General features: G+C 42.1%; 1 protein-coding gene across 1 annotated transcript in view; it reads right to left on the reverse strand.

Annotated features, from left to right (window-relative positions):
- LOC139758526 (uncharacterized) overlaps positions 1-13,298 on the reverse strand; it is a 78,448-nt gene that overhangs the window by 36,631 nt on the left and 28,519 nt on the right. The window contains exon 2 of the mRNA XM_071680046.1: positions 1,773-2,126. Within this exon, the coding sequence (XP_071536147.1) occupies positions 1,773-2,064 (292 nt within the window). The 5' untranslated portion in view covers positions 2,065-2,126. The remainder of the gene's footprint in view (positions 1-1,772; positions 2,127-13,298) is intronic.

Genomic DNA, 13,298 nt, shown 5'->3' on the forward strand with positions numbered 1-13,298 from the left:
AAATATATATATATATAATATATATATATATACTTTTTTTTCTTTTTGATTTGTTGCTAGCCTCCCGCGTTTGCGAGGTAGCGCAAGGAAACAGACGAAAGAAATGGCCCAACCCACTCCCATACACATTGTATATACATGACATGTCCACACACCGAAAACAAATATACATACCTACACACCATACCCACAACATCCTCTACCACTTCTGAAACCAACGCTAAGCGCTTCCCAGTCTGAGCTCTGTACATGCTTCCACTCTCATCGATCAATACCCTCCCATATAATTTGATATTTGCCAGGAAGACTCAACAACTTAATAATTCTGTAATCTAAGAGCACTCACTTTTATCCCCTTTGCCTTTGTACATGGCAAATATGCAAGCATTCCACCAATCCTCAGGCACCTTACCATGAGTCATACTTACATTAAATAACCTTACCAACCAGTCAATAATACAGTTACCCCCTTTTTTGATAAATTCCACTGCAATACTATCCAAACCCGCTGCCTTGCCAGCTTTCATCTTCCGCAAAGCTTATACTACCTCTTCTCTGTGTACCAAATCATTCTCCCTAACCCTCTCACTTGGCACACCACCTCAACCAAAATACCATATATCTGCCACTCTATCATCAAACACATTCAACAAACCTTCAAGGTACTCACTCCATCTCCTTCTCACATCACCGCTACTTGTTATCACATCCCCATTAGCCCTCTTCACTGAAGTTCCCATTTGTTCCCTTGTCTTAAGCACTTTATTTACCTCCTTCCAAAACATTTTTTTATTCTCCCTAGAATGTAATGATACTCTCTCACCCCAACTCTCATTTGCCCTTTTTTTCACCTCTTGCACCTTTCATTTGACCTCCTGCCTCTTTCTTTTATGCATCTCCCACTCATTTGCATTATTTCCCTGCAAAAATCGTCCAAATGCCTCTCTCTTCTCTTTTACTAATAATCTTACTTCTTCATCCCACCACTCACTACCTTTTCTGATCTGCCCACCTCCCACGCTTCTCATGCCACAAGCATCTTTTGCGCAAGCCATCACTGCTTCCCTAAGTACATCCCATTCCTCCCCCACTCCCCTTACGTCCTTTGTTCTCATCTTTTTCCATTCTGTACTCAGTCTTTCCTGGTACTTCCTCACACAAGTCTCCTTCCCAAGCTCACTTACTCTCACCACTCTCTTCACCCCAACATTCTCTCTTCTTTTCTGAAAACCTCTACAAATCTTCACCTTTGCCTCCACAAGATAATGATCAGACATCCCTCTAGTTGCACTTCTCAGCACATTAACATCCAAAAGTTTCTATTTCGTGCGCCTATCAATTAACACGTAATCCAATAATGCTCTCTGGCCATCTCTCTTCCTTATATACGTATACTTATGTATATCTCTCTTTTTAAACCAGGTATTTACTCCCAATCACCGGTCCTTTTTCAGCACATAAATCTACAAGCATAGGATAAAGTGAATTGGAATGATGCGGTATAATGGGGTCAATGTGCTGTCAACAGACTGAACCAGGGCATGAGCAGTGTCTGGGGTAAACCATGGAAAGGTCTGTGGAGCCTGGATGTGAATAGGGAGCCGTGATTTCGGTGCATTTCACATGACTTGATAGAGAATAGACGTCAGTGGATGCAACCTTTCTTCCTCAGTTCTCGACACTACCTCAATAATACGGGAAACAGCATTCAAGTATATTAGAATACTTCAAACATTATAAATCTGGTGAAAAAAATCCTTATAAAATGTTGCCTTCCAAACAGTAGCCTGTGCTTACCTGCTGTATATCATGCAGAGTGTTCTCATGTGCCTGTGAGAATAGCTGCTCTCGTCTGAATTGGAAGTCCTCACTCTGAACTGCCTCATCTCGTGGTGATTCACCTATGGTCCGCTCAAATACATGGTATACTTTGCTACCATCAGGGCGGGGCTTTGCATCACTAAACAACACAGCCTCAGGGCTCAACATGATGACACCATCATACTGGGGCTCTATAGTGACAGTTTCATCTTGTAGTGGAAGCATATCAGAAGCCGGAAGCATTATAGTTCATTGGACTCCTCCAGCTGCTACTACAAGAGCCTCACCTACATTCTTGTTATCACCTTAAAAATAAGAAAATCATCGTTACCAGTATATGTTTCTGAAAATCATCACAGTATAATTACTCCTGCTAATCATTCCTTTTCTTATGTCAAAGGCTCACTTCAAGCCTCAAATGAAAGATAAAAAGGGTACAAGAAACAGATAGAAAAGGCAGAAATGAAGGTTTTCAATATAAAAAAATTATTCCCCTGAGGCAGCAACCTACATGCATGAGAAACATTCTAGAGAATACCTTTAGGAAATTTGGGGTTTCGACCTGTCAAGCTTCATCATTTCCAGTGAGGAAGCACTGGCCTTCCTCACAATTTGCCATCCCCTCTGAAATCGATGCTGCAGCTTGCTCATTTTGTACCCAATCTCAGCTAATTTGAGACTGCCACAAATATTATATACCCATTTAGTCCCACCATCCAGGAACTCAAAATCTGCAGAGCCAGGCATTAACCCCTAAGGAGAGAGAGAGAGAGAGAGAGAGAGAGAGAGAGAGAGAGAGAGAGAGAGAGAGAGAGAGAGAGAGAGAGAGAGAGAGAGAGAGAGAGAATTTTCAAAAAGATGGGAAGTTAGGGCATAGCAGGAAAACCATGAAAAAAATACTCACAAAACAACACCTCAGAAAGACTTTTTTAAATATTCAAATCCTACATTTTTCCTCTGCAATATGTCCTGCTAGCAAGAGGGAGAAATATTTTGATAAGGAGACTAAATCTAAAAGCATAAGTGAATACCTTCATTGGTGCTTTCAAAGGCAGAAAGGTCAGTTTTCAGGGGGTCAAGTCGACCTACAAGCCCCTCGAGAACATAACCCCACAAGGAGGCATCCTAAGCCCAACACTATTCAAAATTTATTTATTCTTTTTATTATGATATACATTTGACGTTGTCTCCCATGTTAGCAAGGCAGCACTAGGAAACAGATGAAAGAATGGCCCAACCCACCCACATACACATGTATATACATTAACACCCACACACCAGCACATATACATACCTATACATTTCAACATATACGTACATATGCATACAAAGACATATACATATAAACATGTACATATTCATACATGCTGCCTTCATCCATTCCCATCACCACTCAGCCACACATGAAATGACACCCCCCTCCCCCCGCGTGCATGAAAAGTAGAACTATGAAAAGACAAAAATGTCGCATTCATTCATACTCAGTCCCCAGCTGTCATGTGTAATGCACCGAAACCACAGCTCCCTTTCCACATCCGGGCCCCACAAAACTTTCCATGGTTTACCCCAGATGCTTCACATGCCCTGGTTCAATCCACTGACAGAACATCGAACCCAGTATACCAGATCGTTCCAATTCACCCTATTCCTTGCACACCTTTCACCCTCCTGCATGTTCAGGCCCCGATCGCTCAAAATCTTTTTAACTCCATCCTTCTACCTCCAATTTGGTCTCCTACTTCTCCTCATTCCCTCCACCTCTGACACACACACACATTTATATATATATATATATATATATATATATATATATATATATATATATATATATATATATATATATCTTAACTTTCTTTCTTTTGCACAACCTATCACTGCTTCCCTAAATACATACCATTCCTCCCCCACACCCCTTATGTCATTTGCTCTCACCTTTTGCCATTCTGCACTCAATCTCTCCTGGTACTTCTTCACACAAGTCTCCTTTCCAAGCTCACTTACTTTCACCCCTCTCTTCTCCCCAACATTCTCTCTTCTTTTCTAAAAACCTATACAAATCTTCACCTTCGTCTCCACAAGATAGTGATCAGAAATCACTCCAGCTGTCCCTCTTAGCACATTAACATCCAACAGTCTCTCTTTTTCATGCCTATCAATTAACACGTAATCCAATAATGCCCTTTCGGCATCTCTCCTACTCGCATACGTATACTCATGTATATCTCTTTTTAAACCAGGTATTCCCAATCACCAGTCATTTTTCAGCAAATCCACAAGCTCTTCACCCATTCCATTTACAACAATGAACATCCCATATACACCAATTATACCCTGAACTGCCACATTACTCACCTTTGCGTTCAGATCACTCATTAATATAACCCGGTCTCGTGAATCAAAGCTGCTAACATACTCACTCAGCAGCTCCCAAAACACTTGCCTATCATGCTCGTTCTTTTCCTAACCAGGTGCATACACACACACATATATATATATATACATATATATATATATATATATATATATATATATATATATATATATATATATATATATATATATATGGAGGCGTGGGTTATGGATAGAGTAGTGCGCAGGAGGGTGGATGTGCTGGAAATGAGATGTTTGAGGACAATATGTGGTGTGAGGTGGTTTGATCGAGTAAGTAATGTAAGGGTAAAAGAGATGTGTGGAAATAAAAGAGCATGGTTGAGAGAGCAGAAGAGGGTGTTTTGAAATGGTTTGGGCACATGGAGAGAATGAGTGAGGAAAGATTGACCAAGAGGATATATGTGTCAGAGGTGGAGGGAACGAGGAGAAGTGGGAGACTAAATTGGAGGTGGAAAGATGGAGTGAAAAAGATTTTGAGTGATCGGAGCCTGAACATGCAGGAGGGTGAAAGGCAGGCAAGGAATAGAGTGAATTGGATCGATGTGGTATACCGGGGTCGACGTGCTGTCAATGGATTGAATCAGGGCATGTGAAGTGTCTGGGGTAAAACATGGAAAGTTCTGTGGGGCCTGGATGTGTAAAGAGAGCTGTGGTTTCGGGCATTATTGCATGACAGCTAGAGACTGAGTGTGAACGAATGGGGCCTTTGTTGTCTTTTCCTAGCGCTACCTCGCACACATGGGGGGGAGGGGGATGTTATTCCATGTGTGGCAAGAAGGCGATGGGAATGAATAAAGGCAGACAGTGTGAATTGTGTGCATGTGTGTATATGTATATGTCTGTGTGTATATATATATGTGTACATTGAGATGTATGGGTATGTATATTTGCGTGTGGGGACGTGTATGTGTATACATGTGTATGGGGGTGGGTTGGGCCATTTCTTTCGTCTGTTTCCTTGCGCTACCTTGCAAATGCAGGAGACAGCGACAAAGCAAAATAAATAAATAAATAAAAATATGGAGAGACATGGGTGATTATTGGTGCATATGCACCTGGGCAGGAGAAGAAAGATCATGAGAGGCAAATGTTTTGGGAGCAGCTGAATGAGTGTGTTAGTGGTTTTGATGCACAAAACCGGGTTATAGTGATGGGTGATTTGAATGGGAAGGTGAGTAATGTCGCAGTTGAGGGAATAATTGGTATACATGGGGTGTTCAGTGTTGTAAATGGAAATGGTGAAGAGCTTGTAGAGTTATGTGCTGAAAAAGGACTGGTGATTGTGAAAACCTGGTTTAAAAAGCGAGATATACATAAGTGTACGTATGTAAGCAGGAGAGATGGCCAGAGAGCGTTATTGGATTACGCGTTAATTGATAGGTGCACGAAAGAGAGACTATTGGATGTCAATGTGCTGAGGTGCAACTGGAGGGATGTCTGATCATTATCTTGTGGAGGCGATGGTGAAGATTTGTAGGGGTTTTCAGAAAAGAAGAGAGAATGTTGGGGTGAAGAGGGTGGTGAGAGTAAGTGAGCTTGGGAAGGAGACTTGTGTGAGGAAGTACCAGGAGAGACTGAGTACAGAATAGAAAAAGGTGAGAACAAAGGGCAGTGGGGGAAGAATGGGATGTATTTAGGGAAGCAGTGATGGCTTGCGCAAAAGATGCTTGTAGCATGAGAAGCGTGGGAGGTGGGTTGATTGGAAAGGGTAGTGAGTGGTGGGATGAAGAAGAAAGATTATTAGTGACAGAGAAGAGAGAGGAATTTCGACGATTTTTGCAAGGAAATAATGTAAATGAGTGGGAGATGTATAAAAGAAAGAGGCAGGAGGTCAAGAGAAAGGTGCAAGAGGTGAAAAAGAGGGCAAATGAGAGTTGGGGTGAGAGAGTACCATTAAATTTTAGGGAGAATAAAAAGATGTTTTCGAAGGAGGTAAATAAAGTGCGTAAGACAAGGGAGCAAATGGGAACTTCAGTGAAGGGGGCTAATGGGGAGGTGATAACAAGTAATGGTGATGTGAGAAGGAGATGGAGTGAGTATTTTGATGGTTTGTTGAATGTGTTTGATGATAGAGTGGCAGATATAGGGTGCTTTGGTCGAGGTGGTGTGCAAAGTGAGAGGGTTACGGAAAATGATTTGGTAAACAGAGAAGAGTTACTAAAAGCTTTACGGAAGATGAAAGCCGGCAAGGCAGCAGGTTTGGATGGTATTGCAGTGGAATTTATTAAAAAAGGGGTGACTGTATTGTTGACTGGTTGGTAAGGTTATTTAATGTATGTATGATTCATGGTGAGGTGTTTGAGGATTGGCGGAAAGTGTGCATAGTGCCATTGTACAAAGGCAACGGGGATAAGAATGAGTGCTCAAATTACAGAGATAAAAGTTTGTTGAGTATTCCTGGTAAATTATATGGGAGGGTACTGATTGAGAGGGTGAAGGCATGTAAAGAGCATCAGATTGGGGAAGAGCGGTGTGGTTTCAAAAGTGGTAGAGGATGTGTGGATCAGGTGATTGCTTTGAAGAATGTATGTGAGAAATACTTAGAAAAGCAAATGGATTTGTATGTAGCATTTATGGATCTGGAGAAGCCATATGATAGAGTTTAGAGAGATGCTCTGTGGAAGGTACTACGAATATATGGTGTGGGAGGCAAGTTGTTAGAAGCAGTGAAAAGTTTTTATCGATGTAAGGCAAGTGTACGTGTATGAAGAGAAGAAAGTGATTGGTTCTTAGTGAATGAAGGGTTGCAGCAGGCGTGTGTGATGTCTCCATGGTTGTTTAATTTGTTTATGGATGGGGTTGTTAGGGAGGTGAATATAAGAGTTTTGGAAAGAGGGGTAAGCATGAAGTCTGTTGTGGATGAGAGAGCTTGGGAAGTGAGTCAGTTGTTGTTCACTGAAGATACAGGGCTGGTGGCTGATTCATGTGAGAAACTGCAGAAGCTGGTGACTGAGTTTGGTAAAGTGTGTGAAGGAAGAAAGTTAAGAGTAAATGTGAATAAGAGCAAGGTTATTAGGTACAGTAAAGTTGAGGGTCAAGTCAACTGGGAGGTAAGTTTGAATGGAGAAAAATTGGAGGAAGTAAAGTGTTTTAGATATCTGGGAGTGGATCTGGCAGCGGATGGAACCATGAAAGCGGAAGGGAATCATAGGGTGGGGGAGGGAGCGAAAATCCTTGGAGCCTTGAAGAATGTTTGGAAGTCGAGAACATTATCTCGGAAAGCAAAAATAGCTATGTTTGAAGGAATAGTGGTTCCAACAATGTTGTATGGTTGCGGGACATGGGCTATGGATAGAGTTGTGTGCAGGAGGGTGGATGTGCTGGAAATGAGATGTTTGAGGACAATATGTGGTGTGAGGTGGTTTGATCGAGTAAGTAATGTAAGGGTAAGAGAGATGTGTGGAAATAAAAAGAGCGTGGTTGAGAGAGCAGAAGAGGGTGTTTTGAAATGGTTTGGGCACATGGAGAGAATGAGTGAGGAAAGATTGACCAAGAGGATATATGTGTCGGAGGTGGAGGGAATGAGGCAAGTGGGAGACCAAATTGGAGGTGGAAAGATGGAGTGAAAAAGATTTTGAGTGATCGGGGTCTGAACATGCACGAGGGTGAAAGGCGGAAAAGGAATAGAGTGAATTGGATCGATGTGGTATACTGGGGTCGACGTGCTGTCAATGGATTGAATCAGGGCATGTGAAGCGTCTGGGGTGAACCATGGAAAGTTTTGTGAGGCCTCAATGTGGAAAGGGAGCTGTGGTTTCGGGCATTATTGCACGACAGCTAGAGACTGAGTGTGAACGAATGGGGCCTTTGTTGTCTTTTCCTAGCGCTACCTCGCACACATGAGGGGGGAGGGGGATGTTATTCCATGTGTGGCGAGGTGACGATGGGAATGAATAAAGGCAGACAGTGTGAATTGTGTGCATGTGTATATATGTATGTGTCTGTGTGTGTATATTTATGTGTACATTGAGATGTATGGGTATGTATATTTGCGTGTGTGGACATGTATGTATATACATGTGTATGGGGCGGGTTGGGCCATTTCTTTCGTCTGTTTCCTTGCGCTACCTCGCACACGCGGGAGACAGTGACAAAGCAAAATAATAATAATAAATATATAATATTTTTTTTTTTTTTTTTTTTTTTTTATACTTTGTCGCTGTCTCCCGCGTTTGCGAGGTAGCGCAAGGAAACAGACGAAAGAAATGGCCCAACCCCCCCCCCATACACATGTACATACACACGTCCACACACGCAAATATACATACCTACACGGCTTTCCATGGTTTACCCCAGACGCTTCACATGCCTTGATTCAATCCACTGACAGCACGTCAACCCCGGTATACCACATCGCTCCAATTCACTCTATTCCTTGCCCTCCTTTCACCCTCCTGCATGTTCAGGCCCCGATCACACAAAATCTTTTTCACTCCATCTTTCCACCTAAAATTTGGTCTCCCATTTCTCCTCGTTCCCTCCACCTCCGACACATATATCCTCTTGGTCAATCTTTCCTCACTCATTCTCTCCATGTGCCCAAACCATTTCAAAACACCCTCTTCTGCTCTCTCAACAACACTCTTTTTATTTCCACGCATCTCTCTTACAATTACATTACTTACTCGATCAAACCACCTCACACCACACATTGTCCTCAAACATCTCTTTTCCAGCACATCCACCCTCCTGCGCACAACTCTATCCATAGCCCACGCCTCGCAACCATACAACATTGTTGGAACCACTATTCCTTCAAACACACCCATTTTTGCTTTCCGAGATAATGTTCTCGACTTCCACACATTCTTCAAGGCTCCCAGGATTTTTGCCCCCTCCCCCATCCTATGATCCACTTCCGCTTCCATGCTTCCATCCGCTGCCAAATCCCCTCCCAGATATCTAAAACACTTTACTTCCTCAAGTTTTTCTCCATTCAAACTTACCTCCCAATTGACTTGACCCTCAACCCTACTGTACCTAATAACCTTGCTCTTGTTCACATTTACTCTTTACTTTCTTCTTTCACACACTTTACCAAACTCAGTCACCAGCTTCTGCAGTTTCTCACATGAATCAGCCACCAGCATTGTATGATCAGCGAACAACAACTGACTCACTTCCTAAGCTCTCTCATCCACAAAAGACTTCATACTTGCCCCTCTTTCCAAAACTCTTGCATTCACCTCCTTAACAACCACATCCATAAACAAATTAAACAACCATGGAGACATCACACACCCCTGCCGCAAACCTACATTCACTGAGAACCAATCACTTTCCTTTCTTCCTACATGTACACATGCTTTACATCCTCAATAAAAACTTTTCACTGCTTCTAACAACTTGCCTCCCACACCATATATTCTTAATACCTTCCACAGAGCATCTCTATCAACTCTATCATATGCCTTCTCCAGATCCATAAATGCTACATACAAATCCATTTGCATTTCTAAGTATTTCTCACATACATTCTTCAAAGCAAACACCTGATCCACACATCCTCTACCACTTCTGAAACCACACTGCTCTTCCCCAATCTGATGCTCTGTACATGCCTTCACCCTCTCAATCAATACCCTCCCATATAATTTACCAGAATACTCAACAAACTTATACCTCTGTAATTTGAGCACTCACTCTTATCCCCTTTGCCTTTATACATTGGCACTATGCACGCATTCCGCCAATCCTCAGGCACCTCACTTGAGTCATACATACATTAAATAACCTTACCAACCAGTCAACAATACAGTCACCCCCTTTTTTAATAAATTCCACTGCAATATCATCCAAACCTGCTGCCTTGCCGGCTTTCATCTTCCACAAAGCTTTTACTACCTCTTCTCTGTTTACCAAATCATTTTCCGTAACCCTCTCACTTTGCACACCACCTCGACCAAAACACCCTATATCTGCCACTCTATCATCAAGCACATTCAACAACCCTTCAAAATACTCACTCCATCTCCTTCTCACATCACCACTAATTGTTATCGCCTCCCCATTAGCCCCCTTCACTGAAGTTCCCATTTGTTCTCTCGTCTTACACACTATATTTACCTACTTCCAAAATATTTTTTTATTCTCCCTAAAATTTAATGATACTCTCTCAACCCAACTCTCATTTGCCCTCTTTTTCACCTCTTCCACCTTTCTCTTGACCTCCTGTCACATTCTTTTATACCTCTCCTAGTCATTTGCATTATTTCCCTGCAAAGAGTGTCCACATGACACTCTCTTCTCTTTCACTAATAATCTTACTTCTTCATCCCACCACACACTACCCTTTCTAATCTCCCCACCTCCCACGCTTCTCATGCCACAAGCATCTTTTGCGCAAGCCATCAATGCTTCCCTAAATACATCATTCCTTCCCCACTCCCTTTGTGTCCTGTGTTTGCACCTTTTTCTATTCTGTACTTATTCTCTCCTGGTACTTCCTCACACAAGTCTCATTCCCAAGCTCACTTACTCTCACCACTCTCTTCACCCCAACATTCTCGCTTTTTTTCTGGAAACCTCTACAAATCTTCACCTTTGCCTCCACAAGATAATGACCAGACATCCCTCCAGTTGCACCTCTCAGCACGTAAACATCCAAAAGTCCCTCTTTCGCACGCCTATCAATTAACACGTAATCCAATAACACCCTCAGGCCATCTCTCCTACTTAAATGCGTATACTTATGTATATCTCTCTTTTTAAACCAGGTATTTCCAATCACCAGTCCTTTTTCAGCAAATAAATCTACAAGCTCTTAACAATTTCCATTTACAACACTGAACACCCCATGTACACCAATTATTCCCTCAACTGCCACATTACTCACCCTTCCATTCAAATTACCCATCACTATAACCCAGTCTCATGCATCAAAACTACTAACACACTCACTCAGCTGCTCCCAAAACACTTGCCTCTCATGATCTCTCTTCTCATGCCCAGGTGCATATGCACCAATAATCACCCATCTCTCTCCATCCACTTTCAGTTTTACCCATATAATTCTAGAGTTTACTTTCTTACACTCTATCACATACTCCTAACACTCCTGTTTCAGGAGTAGTGCTACTCCTTCCCTTGCTCTTGTCCTCTCACTAACCCCTGACTTTACTCTGAAGACATTCCCAAACCACTCTTCCCCTTTACCCTTAAGCTTCGTTTCACTCAGAGACAAAACGGATATCCAGGTTCCTTTCCTCAAACATACAACCCATCTCTCCTTTTTTCTCATCTTGGTTACATCCACACATGTTTAAACACTCTAATCTGAGCCATCGAGCAGGATGAGCAGTCCCCACGTGACTCCTTCTTCTGTTTCCCCTTTCAGAAAGTTAAAATAAAAAGAGGGGAGGGGGGTTTCAAGCCCCCCGCTCCCGTCCCCTTTAGTCGCCTTCTACGACACGAGGAATGTATGGGAAGTATTCTTTCTCTCCCATCCCCTGAGATAAATAAATGTATATATGTATATATATATATATATATATATATATATATATATATATATATATATATATATATATATAGTGAGTGGTGGGATGAAGAAGTAAGAGTATTAGTGAAAGAGAAGAGAGAGGCATTTGGACGATTTTTGCAGGGAAAAAATGCAATTGAGTGGGAGATGTATAAAAGAAAGAGACAGGAGGTCAAGAGAAAGGTGCAAGAGGTGAAAAAAAGGGCAAATGAGAGTTGGGGTGAGAGAGTATCATTAAATTTTAGGGAGAATAAAAAGATGTTCTGGAAGAAGGTAAATAAAGTGCGTAAGACAAGGGAGCAAATGGGAACTTCAGTGAAGGGCGCAAATGGGGAGGTGATAACAAGTAGTGGTGATGTGAGAAGGAGATGGAGTGAGTATTTTGAAGGTTTGTTGAATGTGTTTGATGATAGAGTGGCAGATATAGGGTGTCTTGGTCGAGGTGGTGTGCAAAGTGAGAGGGTTAGGGAAAATGATTTGGTAAACAGAGAAGAGGTAGTGAAAGCTTTGTGGAAGATGAAAGCCAGCAAGGCAGCAGGTTTGGATGGTATTGCAGTGGAATTTATTAAAAAAGGGGGTGACTGTATTGTTGACTGGTTGGTAAAGTTATTTAATGTATGTATGACTCATGGTGAGGTGCCTGAGGATTGGCGGAATGCGTGCATAGTGCCATTGTACAAAGGCAAAGGGGATAAGAGTGAGTGCTCAAATTACAGAGGTATAAGTTTGTTGAGTATTCTGGTAAATTATATGGGAGGGTATTGATTGAGAGGGTGAAGGCATGTACAGAGCATCAGATTGGGGAAGACCAGTGTGGTTTCAGAAGTGGTAGAGGATGTGTGGATCAGGTGTTTGCTTTGAAGAATGTATGTGAGAAATACTTAGAAAAGCAAATGGATTTGTATGTAGCATTTACGGATCTGGAGAAGGCATATGATAGAGTTGATAGAGATGCTCTGTGGAAGGTATTAAGAATATATGGTGTGGGAGGAAAGTTGTTAGAAGCAGTGAAAAGTTTTTATCGAGGATGTAAGGCATGTGTACGTGTAGGAAGAGAGGAAAGTGATTGGTTCTCAGTGAATGTAGGTTTGCGGCAGGGGTGTGTGATGTCTCCATGGTTGTTTAATTTGTTTATGGATGGGGTTGTTAGGGAGGTAAATGCAAGAGTTTTGGAAAGAGGGGCAAGTATGAAGTCTGTTGGGGATGAGAGAGCTTGGGAAGTGAGTCAGTTGTTGTTCGCTGATGATACAGCGCTGGTGGCTGATTCATGTGAGAAACTGCAGAAGCTGGTGACTGAGTTTGGTAAAGTGTGTGAAAGAGGAAAGTTAAGAGTAAATGTGAATAAGAGCAAGGTTATTAGGTACAGTAGGGTTGAGGGTCAAGTCAATTGGGAGGTGAGTTTGAATGGAGAAAAACTGGAGGAAGTGAAATGTTTTAGATATCTGGGAGTGGATCTGGCAGCGGATGGAAGCATGGAAGCGGAAGTGGATCATAGGGTGGGGAGGGGGCTAAAATTCTGGGAGCCTTGAAGAATGTGTGGAAGTCGAGAACATTATCTCGGAAAGCAAAAATGAGATGTTTGAAGGAATAGTGGTTCCAACAATAT

Source organism: Panulirus ornatus, chromosome 30, assembly GCF_036320965.1.
Source record: "Panulirus ornatus isolate Po-2019 chromosome 30, ASM3632096v1, whole genome shotgun sequence".
Taxonomy (NCBI): domain Eukaryota; kingdom Metazoa; phylum Arthropoda; class Malacostraca; order Decapoda; family Palinuridae; genus Panulirus; species Panulirus ornatus.